General features: G+C 38.7%; 4 protein-coding genes across 8 annotated transcripts; 1 reads left to right on the plus strand and 3 right to left on the minus strand.

The window, feature by feature from the left end:
* Nucleotides 1-2,418: 2,418 nt before the first annotated feature.
* Nucleotides 2,419-6,754, minus strand: LBR (lamin B receptor). Its single transcript, XM_018012150.2, has 3 exons — nt 6,370-6,754; nt 5,754-6,091; nt 2,419-4,694 (listed from the first exon to the last, which is right to left on the minus strand). The coding sequence occupies exons 2-3, from the start codon at nt 6,060-6,062 to the stop codon at nt 2,886-2,888; spliced, it is 2,118 nt and encodes a 705-aa protein (XP_017867639.1). The 5' UTR covers nt 6,063-6,091; nt 6,370-6,754; the 3' UTR covers nt 2,419-2,885.
* Nucleotides 6,755-6,828: 74 nt separating this feature from the next.
* Nucleotides 6,829-11,292, plus strand: Tango11 (transport and golgi organization 11). Of its 3 annotated transcripts, none has more exons than XM_018012153.2 (3): nt 6,829-6,983; nt 7,143-7,794; nt 10,022-11,292. In XM_018012153.2, exons 2-3 carry the CDS (start codon nt 7,231-7,233, stop codon nt 10,310-10,312), a joined length of 855 nt encoding a protein of 284 aa, XP_017867642.1. In that variant the 5' UTR covers nt 6,829-6,983; nt 7,143-7,230; the 3' UTR covers nt 10,313-11,292. The 3 variants fall into 3 exon arrangements, with proteins under 3 accessions (XP_017867642.1, XP_017867643.1, XP_017867640.1); XM_018012154.2 differs by having other exon boundaries at nt 6,830-6,983; nt 7,146-7,794; XM_018012151.2 differs by having other exon boundaries at nt 6,844-6,983; nt 7,065-7,794.
* Nucleotides 8,587-9,950, minus strand: LOC108616739 (MIT domain-containing protein 1). Its single transcript, XM_018012157.2, has one exon. The coding sequence runs from the start codon at nt 9,552-9,554 to the stop codon at nt 8,718-8,720; it is 837 nt and encodes a 278-aa protein (XP_017867646.1). The 5' UTR covers nt 9,555-9,950; the 3' UTR covers nt 8,587-8,717.
* A 1,177-nt stretch (nt 11,293-12,469) lies between the features above and the next one.
* HmgD (High mobility group protein D) lies at nt 12,470-15,657 on the minus strand. 3 transcript variants are annotated; one of them, XM_089472018.1, is made up of 3 exons: nt 15,633-15,657; nt 12,905-13,116; nt 12,470-12,831 (listed from the first exon to the last, which is right to left on the minus strand). In XM_089472018.1, the coding sequence occupies exons 2-3, from the start codon at nt 13,052-13,054 to the stop codon at nt 12,643-12,645; spliced, it is 339 nt and encodes a 112-aa protein (XP_089328144.1). In that variant the 5' UTR covers nt 13,055-13,116; nt 15,633-15,657; the 3' UTR covers nt 12,470-12,642. The 3 variants fall into 3 exon arrangements, with proteins under 3 accessions (XP_089328144.1, XP_089328143.1, XP_017867650.1); XM_089472017.1 differs by lacking the exon at nt 15,633-15,657 and adding an exon at nt 14,707-14,780; XM_018012161.2 differs by lacking the exon at nt 15,633-15,657 and adding an exon at nt 14,013-14,172.
* Nucleotides 15,658-17,018: the final 1,361 nt, after the last annotated feature.

Below are 17,018 nucleotides of genomic sequence, written 5' to 3' on the forward strand. Positions count from 1 at the left end.
GCATAATATTTATTTTTACAATTAAAATATTTCAATTTTATGTATATATTTTTAACAAATAATTACTCAAATTATATTTATTTTAAACGAATTTTTATTCCATTTTTAGCTCAATAATTAAATTTAAATAATGTTTATAGATTCACTAACAAATTCCTTTTTTTTCAAGTGTACAAACTTGTTTTGTTCTTTGGGTCGCTTGTTGTGCGTAATTAAAACAATGTTTGTGTTGGCAGCTTTAAGAGTCGCCGTTGAAGTTGGATTTGGAGTTGGAGTTGGAGTTGAAGTGCGAGTGCGCGTTGTGTGACCGAAATTGAATCAAAAAAGTAAAATATTATATAGCATATTTCAAGGCGTTTACACGGCAGCCCAAGCGCAAGGGCCGAGCGCAGAGACCAAGCGAATGTTGATGATGATGAATGTCAGCGCCCTCACAAAAGAAGTAATTTTGTGTAAAAAGTAAGCAACCCCCCTTCTAGCTGCCCTGCTGCCCAGCTGCCCAGCTGCCCCTCCCTCCCTTGGTAGGCGTGCCCCAAAGCCGTTACAACTGTTAATGACATTTACGAATGTTTGCGAGAGTCGCCGCACATAATGCCAAAATAATGACGATGGCTGGCTGGAGCCAGTCAACCAGCCCCCCAAATAACACCCCCAGCACCCCCCGCCAGCCTCACATGCAATAGAAAAATGACGCGGAAACTGTCAAAAATAAAAAAAAGTAAAAATGAAATAGAAATGCTGAAGGAGAAGGGAAAAACCGCAACCAGCGACAGCGTTTTGCGGTCTGCTTTACAAATGACCGTCGGCGTTGATAATGAAACTGTACCTTCCCTTAACCCTCCCACCCTCGTGTGTCCCTTGCCCTTGTTCAGTTCCCAGTCCCGCCCCGTCAAATTATATAATAACGGCGTCAACATTAGCAAATTGTTCGCTTCTCGCTGCATTCGAGCCCAAAGCCAAGCGGACTTTATTCTGGCTGTTCCGTTCCGTTTCGCTCTTGGCTTTAATGGAACTTGGCTCAAATGCGAAAGCAATGGCAAAGCCTATGATTTGTATTTCTTGACATCTGATTTCTACTGCCATGAGTCTGCATAGTTTCAGCTGACCGGTAAAGGTGACCCAGCAAGAGTGTTACTATTTTCGGTAATTATATTTTGGCTATTGCTTAAGTTATTATTTATATGAAACATGTTAAAGATTTTATACCACTTGTCATTTATCTTACAATTTTCACAGACATACATTAATATAAGACAAAATAAAATATGATTATTATGCTTTTACCATTTTTTATAACTACTCTACAATGATAATTTATTTAATTTTGATACAATAAATATTTTTGAATAATTAATCCTAGTCTTAAAGCATTGATTTATATGTATACATTTATATATATTTTATTTTGACTTTTTTAATGTTTAAATAAAATATTAAAATATAAAAATAAAAATGTAAAATTAGTGTAAAATATATAATTTAAAATATAATAGCTCTATATCCATGATTTTAATCAAAAAATAAGGACAGCAAGCCAGAAGGCTGTAAATAATAAACAATATATATACTTCAGTTTTAAAGGGTAATGAGATAATTTCATCAAGAGGTAATTAAATGATAATTTGAGGCCATAAACAATTTTTAAATTACCACTATACATGTCTGCCAATTTAGTAAGTCTACCCATATTCAGGATTTAAATTTCGCATATTCACATTAGCGCCATCTGTGTACGAGTAGCATAAAATCCTACGTGCTGAACTGCTTCTGTAAGCTGCCTGCAAGCAGTGCATCAAAAGAAAAGCAGTGTAGCCGTTACAATACAAATTTTGGTTTGTTAACCGTTTCTCGATGTCATTTACTTTTACTGTCTCTTACTGACACTGAGAAATACTGAGAGAAAAATCGATTGCATCGGCTCTTCATGAAGTCTGTGGGCTATTTATTCACGAACAACGTATAGGGAGCGACACGATTCACGATCACGTAATGAGACTGTTGCTTACTCGGACTCATTGCACGAACGTCAATCGTGTCTCTCCCTAAACGTTGTTCGTGAAGGAATAACATCAAAAAAGAAAAGAGCCGAAAGTTCTTTCTTGCTCAGAGCGGTAGCGCATACGTAATACTCTTTTCTATATAACATACAATTTATTAGTTTAAAAATAAAATAAATAATAAAAAAATGAAAAAAAAAGTATTTAACTCAATTAAAATCAAATAATAATTCTTTAAAAAATAATAATAAGCATTAAACTTAAATAAAATCAAAGAATAATTCTTATCTCATTTGCAGAAAAATTACATTATAAAAAATTTAAACCAATTAACAAAACTAAAATAAAATAGAATAGTTGTTTTTTTTTTCGTTTCCTTCAATTGAGAAACGAATGTATTTTGTTTATTAGATTTAAGTAGTTGCAATATATTTACATGGTACATGTATTTAAAATTGTTATAACTAAAATTATATATCATCATTATATATCAGAGTTGTTAAATAATAAATTCTAAAGCTTAGAATATCAATCAATCATATAAGTCGCGTGTGTGTGTGTGTGTGTATATATATAATTTGTATTACATCCTTTATATGGCTAGTCATATAATCTTGTCCTTGAAGTAAAATAAATGTCGAGTTTTGTTTTGTTTTTTCTTTGTACTAAAATCAATTAAAATCGAGAAAAATGAAACAGGTGAAAATGTGAAATGAAGGACGACAGGTCGCTAGCCTGTGAATATATGTACAGGAAAATAATTCGAGTTGAAATCCAATGAAAAATAAAAATACAATTAAAATAAAATTAAAATAAAAACAAAAATTATCAAAAATTTGCGGTGGGCAGAGCCAAATCAAAAAATGAGCCTTGAGCTTTCGCTGGGGCTTAGAAAACCTTGGGTATTATGTAGTATTTGACCAGGATGCAGTAGCGCTGCCAGGAGGAGAAATAGCGTTCCTGATTGCGCGCATTGGCGCGCGTGGCCCGATGCACCAGAACTAGGATCAGCAGCAGCAGCGACAGCAGCGGCGGCCAAGCCGGACGCAGGATCATGGGCGCGGCCAGAGCGCAAAGCGCGATGATGTCACCCAGATAGTTGGGCTGGCGCAGATGGCCCCACATGCCGCTCAGCAGCAGCCGGTTGCCCTGGTAGGTGTGAATGGTCTCGATGTTGGCGAAGACGGGATGCTGCGAGTTCAAACGGTACTTGTACTTGTAGGCGCAGCTGTAGCGCTTGATGCCCAATCCCAGCAGCAGCAGGCAGAGCACAGCGTACGGGGCATACCAGCAGCTGATGGGCACGCGCTGCTCGTAGAAGTATTTGCTGACCGAGCTGAGTAGATAGGGCGTGGCCGCGTAGCGCAGGAGCAGCAGGCAGCCGTAGCCCTCGTGCTGCAGCTCGAAGGAGCAGCTGAGATGATGTTCGAAGATCAGCGCATCCAGCACATACAACAGGAGCGAACTGGCCGCCAGCAGAGCGCCGGCATCGTAGTTGACATTCTGCCAATAGTAGCGCACGAGATGGACGTAGCCCTCCTGGGCTTGGGGCCACTGGGGCCACTGGAGCGTCTGGTAGATGTAGCAGACGGCATAGAGCAGGGTGCTGACCAGGGAGAGGCGATAGTAGTATTGCTTCCAGTCGACGCGTCCCAGCCACTTGGGATTCAGTTGTCGGCCCAGGGCAAAGTCGATCACGAAGTTGCCGCTGCGCCCGTAGTCATTGACCAGCGTCTGGCGGAGCACATTGTATTTGGTGGTGTCGACGCGCCAGTAGCTCCAGGCGGCGGCCACAAAGGCGCTGATCAGGCCATAGATGCAGAATCTGAGATAGTGACGGAGTATGAAGCTGACCACGGGATACTTCAGATACTCGGCGATGCCGCCAGCGAGCAGCAGGGTGAAGCTGACGCCCAATCCATTGAATTTGTACGTTTCACGTGTGAGATGGACACGTCGTCCGGGCAGCAGGGCCACCAGCAGAAAGACCACAAACTGGTAGGCCGAGAAGACGCCGACGACGTGCGGCAGGAACACCTGATGCGTCAGATAGTTCCAGTCGAGCAGAGCCATGGGATTGGGCCGCTTCAGCTGACAGCCGTTGCGCGCCGTACAGCTCCAGGTGAGATAGTAGACCAGAGCGGGCACATTCAGCAACAGGAGCAGTGCTCCAGGCCAGCCACCAAATTCCTGGGGCGCCAGCCGCTTCCGGCAGGAGTTGTCCGGCGTCCTCGACTGCCGCGTAACATTGAAGCTGCGGAACTCATCCTCATCCTCCAGCTGCTCCTCCTCCTCGATGATGTCCTCCTCGCCGGTGGAGTAGCTGCGCTTCGAGCTCTTGTCTTCGTCATCGTAAACGGAACGCGACACAGATCGGCTATAGCGACTGCCCCTGTCCGAGCTGTTCCTATTCTCATCCGCATTCAAGCCCGCCACAGTCGAGATGGTCTTCGAGAGCGAACGACGCAGTCGATCTGTGAGACGTTTCCGTATCGATTCCGAGTCCACCTCATCCCCAGTGCCCCCCTCGGTGCGTATCTCAATGTACTCTGTGGTGGTCGTGGAGCTGCTGTATGTGCGACTGATGTTCGGACTGTTCACCGAGGACGTGAGCAGCGCCACATTCGGCGCACGAGACGATGTGTTCGTGGTCATGGTCATTGGAAAGCTGCTGTGGGTGCGCACGGGAGACGATACCTAAGAAAGGAGAGAAGAGACGGATGAGCATCGTTGGAGTAGTCAAATTATAAGGAATATATTGATATTCAATTATCGTATATAAAGAATGAATAAAAATAAAAATAAAAAAAAAAAAAAATAAAATAAAATAAAAATAAAATATAAATAAATATAAATATAAATATAAATATAAATAGAAATATAAAATATAAATATAAATATAAAGATAAATATAATATAAATATAAATATAAATATAAATATAAATATAAATATAAATATAAAAATAAATATATATAAATACTAAATACAAATATAAAATAAATAAAATATATATAATAATAATAAAAGAATAATAAGAAAATTAAATAAAAGAAAAATGTATATAATTATAAAAATCGACATATCTGAAGTAAATAATAATAAAAATATAAAATATATATAATAATAATTGATACATAATTACAAAATTACAAAAAATAAAATCTATATAACTACAGAAATTAATATACAGATAAAAATTAAATTAAAATGATAAATAATTAAAAATATATATCTCTTCAGATAAAAATGATTACTTCAAATATGATTACTCCAAATATTCTTTTTGGTAATATATAATACAATATTTTATATATTCTTTACTACTATTATATAATAAATTCCATACACAAAATTTCATGGCGAGGTCAGTTCACAGAGTATTATAAAATGGAAGCTAACTAATAATACTAAACTAAAAGGCGTTGACCTTATATTGTATATATTTCATGAAAGAGCTCCTACTAATCACAATTCACTAAATAGCCATATAAAATCTTTAATTATAAATGTTTATATATATAAACTTATACTACACATACACATTCAAACAGCTTACGAGATAAGACCTCAACGTTGATTGTATTGGACCAAGTCAAGATAACAAAGTTGAAAAAACTTAACAGGCAAACCGGTTAAAATAAACAGAAACACATACACACGGAGATATCTACTACATATATCTAGTTTATCTATTTATATATAGCTAAGTTTATCTCTATATATAAACAAATGGAATATAGAAACCTGCACCAACCTCATTGACTTCCTTGATTGGCGTTGGCGCTTTGGCCGTAGACCGCGTGGCGGTTGTGCGGGGCGCTGCGACCGGCTGTCCGGCAGCGGAACGCGGCCGGCTGGAGCGACGGGCGCGCAGTCCGACATCGGCGACGGGCGGCTCGGGGGGCGGCACCTTGTTGCGTGAGGGCGAAGCACGTGTGCGAATTCCAGCATTGGCGCGCCGAGTCTGTGTGGCGGCGGCGGCCGACTGTGTAGTGGGTGGGGCGGCAGCAGCAACGGGTGCGAAATCCTCTGCGCGACGCGAACGTAATGAGCGTCGATCCATTGCGTTTGCTTAATTTAAATATGCACGATCTGCAATAAATACAGAAACAATATGTATTTAGATAATATATAGAAAAGCGCGCTATATTTTATTTATAGCCATTTGTGTTTACAGTTTCCCGCCCTGTCTGGCCACTCAAACTGTTTACTGCTACAACAACAACAGCAACACTTTTCAGCTGGCACGAAAAAAACGGCGCGTACTGTACCCGGCGACGTCGCCGTCAACGTCGGCGTCGTCGTCGTCGTCGTCGCCAACAGCGACAGCGACTGCAACAAATATTGTTATCTACTCGTAATGCACTTACAATTAAACAGTAGCCAATATGCTTTAAATGTATTTCCAGCTCTGCGAAATTAATTAATATTTGTACACCAATTTTTGTCTTTTAAAATTTTCAATCTTTCTGACATGTAAAAAGGACGCTTGTCAATCCGTCCGAATCCGGCAGAAATTATATTGTAAATGAGCGCGGCAACGCGTTGTTGTGTGCGTTTGTTGTTACCGCTTCGTGCTGAATGGCTGTGCATTTCCAGAGTTGCCAATACGCAGCAGATAACAAGATGTCATTATTAAAAAAAAAAATGAAAATGTAACAAAATGAGAATAAATATGATTCATTAGCATTTATATTATTTATCCATTTATATTGAATTGTATTTATGTTTTAAATGGCATAGTTAGTTTCATTGTTTTTCGCACTGCTTTCCTAAACAACATTCTACTGCAAATGCAAATATAGCGCTTTTATGGTTATATTTAGTACATTCTTTTGCTGCCTTTTTGCACGCACATATTTCTACAACAAAAGGCACGACGCAGCGAGCGATAAAGACAAAAAAAGAATATAATAAAAAAAAACTTAGAATTTACACGGCATATACGAATTTATACGGAAGCATTTCTGTCAGTTCGAAAAATGTAAGTAACAAAAAATTAACAAAATCTCCACGACACATTAAAATAGCAAACATGTTGTGCAATCTGAACTTAAATTACCAGTGATTTATAACTGTTATGAAAACGTCTCCTCTCCCAAACGCCCAACGCCTAACAAAATCCCTGGCCGTGCCCCAATAGCAGTGTCCCGCAGCAGTCGCAGCCGCTCCCCATCCCAGTCGGACGAGGGCAAGTAAATACGAGAGAGGAGCCAAAGTCCAGAGACGAAATGGTCACACCACAATCGCCCGTTCCCATGTTCAACGGGCTGGACGATGATCTGTTTAATGATGCGAAATATGCGCACGAGATCAACGACAAGATGCGCGTGCCGAAACGGATAAAGGCCACCGGCGAGTACTCCGACGAGGATCTGTTGCTGTCGAATCAGAATGGAATGATTAGTTCGTGGAATTATCATGACAAGATCGATATGAATGTGCCAGACAGGATTGTGGTGCTGGGCCACAATCAGCATCTGGAGACGCGTTCGGCACCGCGTGAAATCCAATTGGAGAACTCCATACTGCCCAAGAATCCGTCGGTGGGCTTTCTGCGTGTACAGACGCCGCCGCGCGTCATCACACTCACGGATCATCCTTTCCCATCGGCCTCGGAGCAAAACTCACCGCACCAACGACCCAACGGCAATTTCTATGGCAACGATCTGGACGGCGATGTGGATGACGACGAGGAGGGACAACGTGCCACACAATATGTGCGCTCCAATGGCAACGTGCGCATGGGATTTCAGAACAGCAACGACGCCAATTCCGTGGAATCCGACTCGCAGGTGAGCAAATGCACTATAGAAATTATCTCTAGTTATCTATATCTTTTATATAAGTCAGATCTGTCTGCGAAAGTTTCTAATCTAACACCTTCTTCAATTTCGTGACGTGCCAGGCACATTGCACGGCCGTAATTCGATACGATTTCGATCCCTTATCAGCCCATGAGCCAGTGCAGCTCATGACGAAACTTTCGCCCCGCCCCGAACCACATTTCAATTGTTTTGAGATTAGCGAACTGCTGAGTGCTTATGAATTGCATTGATATTATTAATATTTAATCCGTGTGGTCAGCTGGTTAATGGGAGTATTCTGAGAGAGTTAGCATAGCTCAATTTCAACTGGTAGATCAGAGAGGATTATGGAATATATTTATATATTTCATTTACTTATATTCATAGTTCTGTCTTTTTTTCCTTTTTCCTTTTCAATTAGTTTTCTATATCATTTATAAAAGATTGTTAGGCTATTATTAATGTATATAAACATTGTCAAACTCTGCTCCTAGAATATAATTAAAATGTATTCTATAAACTCATATAGATAATTAATATTAGGCTAGATCAAAAATACCATTTCATATATGATCTTCAATGATCTATGATATACATATACATATAACTATTGTTCATTTTGGATATCTTAGCAAATCAGGAATACTTTATATATCTACTAATCTAAATATCTTCTATATATAGTCCTTCCTTAATATTATTTAACATTTGATCTATAATGCGCTCGCTCTTCCACTTCTCCTACTTGTATATTAACGCCTCTCGCCTTTTCCATCTGTGTCTGTATCTAGTTTTCATATATTTGTACAATTTCATCTCTAATACCACAATTTTCTTTGAGTCTGTGAATATTCGACCAGGAATGCTGCAGTCTGTATACCCTCAATAAGCCAAATTTTCTTTACGGCCCACTATTCGCTCGAGTAGATGCTGGGCATGCCCTGGTGGGCCCGTTGCTCGATGTCCTTGGGCGCGGTCGGTTGGTAGACGGGATGCTCGGGCTGTTGCCGGAGCGGCTTGGCAAAGGCCCGGCACTTCCACACGTCCACCTCGGTGGCCAGGCATTTGCGAAAATCGAAATCGCAGAGGCCCAGCGTATAGAGATGTTCGCACGGCTCGAAATAGTGCAGGCCGCGTCCGATCTTGATGACTACGCCGGAGCTGAGCACGATCTTGCGATCGTGCAGCGTCTCATCCAGCTGGAAGTTCATGTGAATGTTGCCCGTGGCCAGATCGGCGCGAATCTGCTGCAGGATGTGCAACTGATTCTTGGGCAACGCCAGATCCGGCCGCGTCGTCAGTCGTATGTACTTCAAGTAGCGACAGCTCTTGACCAGCACTTCCAAGAAATTCACCAGATTCTTAAAATGATGCTGCTCGCAGAGCTGCGGCTCATTCAGATGCGCCTCCTTCACACTGTCGTTGAAGTAGGCGCCGAGCAGACGCTGATAGCCTCGTCCCCTGGCATCCCGTTCGATGGTGATGTGCTCCAGCATCTTGCTGGAGTGCAAATGAGCCTTGACCTGATCGCGCAGCTGATTGGCGCGCGCCTCGTACATCTTCAGGTACTTGAGATAGAGCTGCTGTTTCTTTGGATCCGAATTGGCCAGCTGATTCAGCTTGAAGATGCTCTCCTCATACAGCAGTATCGCCTCCATAATGTGGCCCGTCTGCTCGCACTTGACCGCATTGCTGATGGACTCCAGTTTGGGCAGCTCATCCTCCTCGGAATAATGCGCTTGTGACATACTCTCAGCTTGACTTATATATATTGATTTGTTTTTATTTATTTATTTTTTTTTTTTTTTCTTAAATTTTGTTTACCAATCTGTGTGGAGAGGCGTACGATGTTCAGATGCTGACTGAAAAGTCGGGGAGTGTTACGATCAAAATTTTCATAAATCTATAAATATTTATTTGCATTGCCAATTTTCGATTGAGCCAAGTTAATTTTTTTTTGCCAATTTTACTTCTAGACGGTTTTTAGTCAGAAATCTGTTTAGACTAACTGAAATTAGTTGTCATTGAAATTATCGTTTGTAATTTGTCAAAATTTCCGAGAGCTAAACAACTATTTACGATAGATATATTTTATATTTAGTATTTAAGCCATGGTCTATCAGAACTTTGATGTGAGTTGAGTGACGCCTTTAAGCCAAGTTTACTAACCTCCTTTTCCTCTCTCTCCCTCTCTCTCTCTCTTTCTCTCTCTCAGCTCACAACGGGCAGCGGCAGCAAACGTTCGCAGCTGATGCAACAGCAACTGCAGCAGCAGCAAAGCAATTTGGATGCCTCCATGCTGTCCCAGCGCGAGGGCACGCCCATGGGTGAACTGTCGCCGCACGAGGAGATCCTCTATCTGCGCCGCCAGCTGGCCAAGCTGAATCGGCGCGTGCTCAACATTGAGATCAACAACGAGCAGCGGATGCAGCGCGAGAAGATTGTCTACTGTCTGGGCCTGGCCTACTTTGTGCTGAAGACCATCTTCTGGCTGAACCGCAACTAGAGGGTCGGGCCGGATCGGGTCAGTTCAGGATGCCACAGCCTGATGGTGCTTATCTCCGTTTGTTTGTTTGTCTTTTGTCTACTTGCTGCACACACACACACACACACACGCAACGGCCAGCCGGGGGGAAAAACTTGAGCAGATTTTCCTTTACAGTTCGCATGCTCATGATTTGTTTTTCATTTTTTGTTTTTTGCCGCCGGCATTGGGAGAGATTTTGTTGTTTTTCATTTTCTTTTTTCTTTTTTTGCCATATTTGTTATAAGTTCTGTCTTTAATTAAATAAGCACAACTAAGATATGTTTGTCCGTCGTGGATACCCAAAAAAAAAAAGAAAGAAAAAATCAAAAACAAAATCAACTTTTAATATTTGTCAATCTATGGAAATGTATTATTAAATCTTCTTCTATAAGCAGTTCAAGGTATTTACATACATATATGTCTGAAGCAAACCAACCGAAGTAACTCCAATCAAGCTCTACGATCTTAAATGCCTTTTTTATATGTGTGTGTGTATATCCCATCCGAACCAATCCAAAGCACGGAACTGAAATTGTTTATATATATATACATAGATCTGTGTATTATATATATATATATATGTTGTGTATACCTAATGACTTAATTTTATAGCGCATAATTTTAACTATCGCACCTCAAAGTTGATCTGAATTCTTATTGTGCTTTTGTTAAATGTTAGTTTATAGGCTTAACATTGTTAAACATAATATCCCATGGAGTACTATACTTTGATCCCAACAAGAACGTGAATTAATTAATAGCCTAATGTAATGAAACGGTATTTGTATGCATGAGATAAACAACATACATAACATAGCATTAAACATTAAACATTTTACATCTAATGGAATCCCAAAAACAGCAGCAGCGACAGCAGCCGATGAAATCATTTAGCTTTAGTGATCGATTATTGAATATGAGATGATATTTAAAAAACAATAAATAAGAATAAAAACGTTTCAATTTGAGTTTGATTTCTATAACTAACTATACAGGGTTATGCTCTATATAAGGATAATTTATACATAAATATGTATTATGTATATAGGAATTCCACATAATATTCAACTTCATATAGGACTATACTCCATAGGTAACAATAGGCAATTTTTTTTTTTAGATATTCCTTCCAAAATGAACTGTGAACTCCCCAAAAGTAACCCTCTTCAATCTATTTCTAATAAAAAAAAATAATAATAATAATAATAAAAAAACAGCAATATCCAAACATTTTCTTTTTAACGCATTTAAAAAACGTATTTTATTTTATTTAATTTTTTTTTTTTGTTCTTTATTTTTTTCTCATTGGAATTAAATTATATAGATATTAATTAAGACTACAGATTAAATGCAATATATATTTTGTTTCTTTTCTTTTACTTTTTTTTATTTTGCAACATCTTTAGGGATTAACAAAGATGTTTATCTAGAGTTCAATAATTACGAAAAACCTGAGCGAAATTTCGTTCGTTTTTGAACGTCATTTGAAAAAGCTCTCTCAACGCCTTTTCCCTTCATTTGTTTTTGTTTTTGCATTTTTGTACACTCTTTTTCATTAAATCTGATATAACTTGTTTAACATTACGCATATAGAGCTATTGGTATATATCGATCTATATAATAGACGGTAAATATGCCGTTCGTTTTGGCCGACCCTAGCAACGTTTCTCAATGTGTTTTTCTTGTTGTTGTATGAGTAAAATTCTACTCACGTACAGGATATAGTTTTTCAGAACAATTTTTGTGTTTTGTATTTTTTTTTTTTTTTTTCTTTTTTTTTCGTTTTGTTTATTTATAATGGAATTACGTTATCGTTTAATTTACAAAATTTTTATGCAAGATACACAAATCAATCAATTTCATTTGTTTTGCCGCCGTCTTTTTCTTGAGTTTTGTTAATGCGGCGGGATTCAAAAATCCAACGCGCGTTGAGCTCGACATTAAAAAAAAAAACTGAACTGTTTTGTCCTCTCGTGAAATGTGTATACTAAAAAACTCGCCTACTATAAACTTAAATTCTTAAGTATAAATACAATTTTGCATATGTTCATTTTGTTGTTGTTTTCTTTAGTTGCGTATTTCGGACAGCATTCCTGTTTCTTTTGATATTATTAGAGGTGGTCTCATTGTTATGGGTTTTTCTTTAGCTTTTTTTTTTTTTTTTTTTTTTTTTTGGGTATGTGGTTTGTGTGGAGTGTGTGTGGGTTGGTGGTGTAGCTTAGACGAAATGGGATTGACTGAATGAGGAGGAGGTCCACTATATTTGTTCTTGTGGTTTCCCTTAATTATGCCAACAAAGTAACAATGCTTTACTCGCTCTCCTCATCGTCGTCATCTTCGGATTCCTCCTTTTTGCTTTTTTTCGCTGGCTTTTTGGCAGGCTTTGAGCGTTTCTTGGCATTTCCATTCGGCGCACCACCACCACCGCCATTGGCCTCAAAGTCCTTCACGGCACGATCGTAATCGTCCTTGGCCTTGGCTGCCTTTGCCTCCCACTCCTGCAAAGCAATTAAGAAATTTAATTAGTTATCAAATATATAATCGAAGTTTTCTTTTTAATTATCAACTCACCGACTTATCCTTCATTGCTCTCCATAATTCACCTCCACGCTTGGCCACCTCGGTGACTTTGATGCCAGGATTCTCGCGTTTGATCCCCTCGCGTGCGCTGTTCAACCACAGCATATAAGCAGAGAGCGGACGTTTTGGTTTATCGGCCATTTTATTTTGTGTCTTTGTGTGTGTAAGTAGTAAGTTACTAAATTAATTTGCTAAGCTTCGAGCTGTAATGAAATTATTAATAAAAAAAATTATCAAATTAGTATCAGTTGCAAAATACGCTAATGAAATGCCGCTCAAAAAAAGGGCAAAGAGAAGAAGCCACCACCATAGAGCAAGCATACACACACACAAGCAAGCAGGCACATATACATGCAGCAATGGCCGAACGCATCAAAAGAGATGGCAATACTGCTCACGTACACACACACAAACACATACACTGGTGCTAGCGTCGAAGCTGACAATTCAGAAAAGCGCGCGCGCGCGTCTTTCTAACTAGAAACGACATCCAGAGTGCGCGCAGCCTAAACAATATTAGCAGATTAATAAAAACAAAAAATCAACATTTAAATGCCAAATCACAATATTATGAACATTAGCAGCCATTTTCTTTATGCTGCTCCCACAGCGTTGAGTGCAAAAGACCGAAATGGCAACACTTTTTTCTGTATGTACTGGCTGCTTTGCTTGGGCCTGTGTGTGGTACAGCAGCGTCGTGTATGCGACGCGCTCTTTTGCACTGGCACAGCAAGCACAGGCCCAGGGCCAAACGACGTTTTGTATGAGAAATGTACTACAAAGAGCAAATTTTTATGGTGAAAAATTAAGCAGCAGGCGAAAACTAACTGAAAAGTCTGTTAAATATGTCTTTAAAATTGATGTTGAAACCGCATTTTCACTATTTAATTATTATAATTGGCCTGTCATTCAAGAAATTGCACATTGTAAAAATTTTCAATTTAGTTCGCCTTCCTTGTATGTAAACAGTTTTATTTTGTTTTATGAATCTTTTCAATAAATGAAATAACTATATTGTCACACTTTAAATTTAAATTTTAAATCTTGCACAAAATTAATTTAGTTTTTTTTCAATTTTTGACTGCGTGCGTTTACCAACCTTTCACGTTTCTCTGCTGACTTCAACTGTACTGAGTGAATCAAGCAAAAAGGCAAGGAAACTAAAAGCAGCAGTAAACGTTGGTCACGCAGCGCGACAGCGACGTCGGCAGCAGATAAATTGCCGGCTGGCCAGTTTCTCTCCCTCTCAGAGAGTGAAAGAGCGAGAGCGAGTGAGAGAGCACAAATGAAGGGGCAAAGCAGAAACGCTGTTAAATGCCAAGTAAAAACAAATACAAATACGGAAACAAAGTAAAATATGTGAATAGGACAAAAACGCGCGCATTTCAGTTTACTGGCCGTGCGTTATTGATGAACAATAAATTGTTCAAGAATGTAACGCATTTTTTTTACACATAATTATGCAAAATGAATTCAATAAATAGCCCAAGCAGCCATTTTGACTGAACGCCGCTCACGACAATCAAAAAGTCAGAAAAAGACATCGCTTTACTCTCTTCGTACAGCAACGTCGTACGTTGTGATGAGGCGATTTGAAGTGTGCTCACTGGGCACTGGAAAGGTATCAATGATAACTGAAAATTGTTAATTTCTTTCATGAATTAATTCACTACACAATTTAAATTAAAAAAATAATATAAAAGTCGTATATCCACTATTTCAATTCACTTAACGAATTGTTCGTACTATTATATATGTATTTTATTAAACCGAATTCTTGGGACACAACCAACCTTTCTCTTGAGCTGCTCAATATTAACTGTACGAACTCTGCATCCAGTGTTATAACGAAAACAAGCAGCTGGTAAAGATGGTGATATCGTTAAAGTTGACATACATACATAAGCAGAAATGCTACCTAAGATGAGCGCGTACCCTTAACGAGGCACGACCTAACACGATTACTGAAATATCTTACGATTTATATATGATTGTTCGATATTTAAAATGATTAAAGTATTTATGAGTTAGGTTCGCTTGTATGCATAAAACTACATAGCTTTGCTTATTATTAATGACATTAAATTGATATATTTATATTTGCTTATTGCAATATATTGTTACTCTCGTACGACACGCAACCATATCTAAAAGAGCGAATGTACGAGAGAGCGAGTGAAAAGCCAGCCGGCTTATTATCTGAGACATACACGTTGAGATAAATCGGAAATATAGAACTAAAGCGGAAACGCCGATAAAAGCCTGGTAAAAACAAAAATAACATCAATAAATATTCCGTTTGAAATGTAAATGCAATAAATGGCAGCCGCAAAGCGTATTTACAATAAAAACAATTTCAAATTAGCTAACTGACAATTATGAACCATTTAAATACTTCTTCATCTGCCCCACATTTTCGGCTATGAGTGTGTAGAGCAGTGGAGTGTCTTTTCATCTGGCTCTTTCCAATGGCTCTCTCACAGTCACGTAGAAGTACATACAGAACGGGCTCTGAGGCCTGACTTAAAAATGGCGCCAAAAATGACAATTTAATCCCAGGCAAAAACATATTTTACAAATCCACATGCACTAAATGCTAGCATAGGCACATATGTGTGTACATATGTATAAATATCTGCATATACTTATATATCCACATTTAATTATATTAATATGCGCATGTATGCATCTAGTTTGTCTTTGCTTAATTTATACTTACTAAATAAATGGAAAATTGTTTACCACTAATTTTAGCAATATGAATTATGAAGCAAAGTTCTAGAAAATGTGAGCTTTATGCATAAATAAGTTTTCAATTCAATTTTTTCGGAAAATCAATGATATCCACTAATTTACCAGCAGCTTCTTTAATCAACGCGTATGTTTGGCTTTAATGCAGAAAAAACAAACTCATTCGACGAGCATTGCTTTTGAATGGTATAGCAGCAAGCTTTTTGTTGTGCATATTGGAAAAACAAAAAAGGTTGAAAAAACAACTGCTGACGTCACAAATGGACTGCTCGATGTCTTGGATATATATTATATATATACGAAAAATGTGAATATTGTAGTGGAAATTATTTATATGACAAAATCGTACGCTGCTGCTGATACAAAGTTTTCTTGAATGTCCATAAAAGCATTTTAGGGTGTATATTATAGAATAGCATTAAATGGATTTGTTATAGTTAAAAAATTTGTAGACATCTTTAAGTGACCTCAAAACCTCATTTAGCTCACAAATTAAATTAAAACCCAATAAATTATTAAATGCAATATATTTCCATATCAAAAGGAAATCTTTTATAGATCGTTATCACAACCATTGTTACCAGAGGCTTACCTTATGCAAAAAAGAGAACATAAATTACCAGACGAACCTTCCACACTTCTCTCGTTGTAAAAAATCTCAAGCAAGGCAGTTTTTTTTTTTTTGTATGGACAAACATACCTACATCCATTGTAACGGTTGCTTGTAACGGCTGCTGTCCTGTTTAGGGTTAAGTTACCCACCCAAACTCAGCGTTGTAGAAAGAGGGAGAGAAAGAGACCGAGACTGAGAGCGAGAGCGAGCTCACAAGTCGTGCTGTGGATCGTTTTCCCGCCATCATCTTATTGAATAGCTCTGTGAAAAAAGCCGAAGGCCTAGAGGAAACCTCTCGTAATAGTCGATGCTATTTGAGGGTAAATTTCTAGCTGGGAGAGGAAAACGCAAAGGCAGCGGCACGGCAACGCCGTTTGTACAAAGGATAACGATGTCACGCGCTGTTTGCAATGCACAAAGGCAACAAGGACAACAGGAATGGCAGGCAGTCGAAGGACTCTCTCTCTGTGAAATTCTCTGTGCGATTTCTAGCCAAGCTGCAGCATTGGGAAATTGCACAGAAAATCTTTTTAAGACTTTTTGAGTTCTTTGAATTCAAATGAATTGCATAGGGTAGAAGCGCGAAGTAGGTAAGGTCATATCAAATACTTGAACAATGCCACGGCGTTCGATTTGTCTTTTTATTCAATATGCTTTAGTTGATAAAATAAAAATAGAATTGATTGGCTCTATGAGTTTCAGAGGAGATTCTACCCCATCTTAAGTAAAGATCCTACAGGA

This window comes from Drosophila arizonae, chromosome 5, assembly GCF_054131065.1.
Source record: "Drosophila arizonae isolate 15081-1271.41 chromosome 5, UAZ_ARI_1.0, whole genome shotgun sequence".
Lineage (NCBI taxonomy): Eukaryota > Metazoa > Arthropoda > Insecta > Diptera > Drosophilidae > Drosophila > Drosophila arizonae.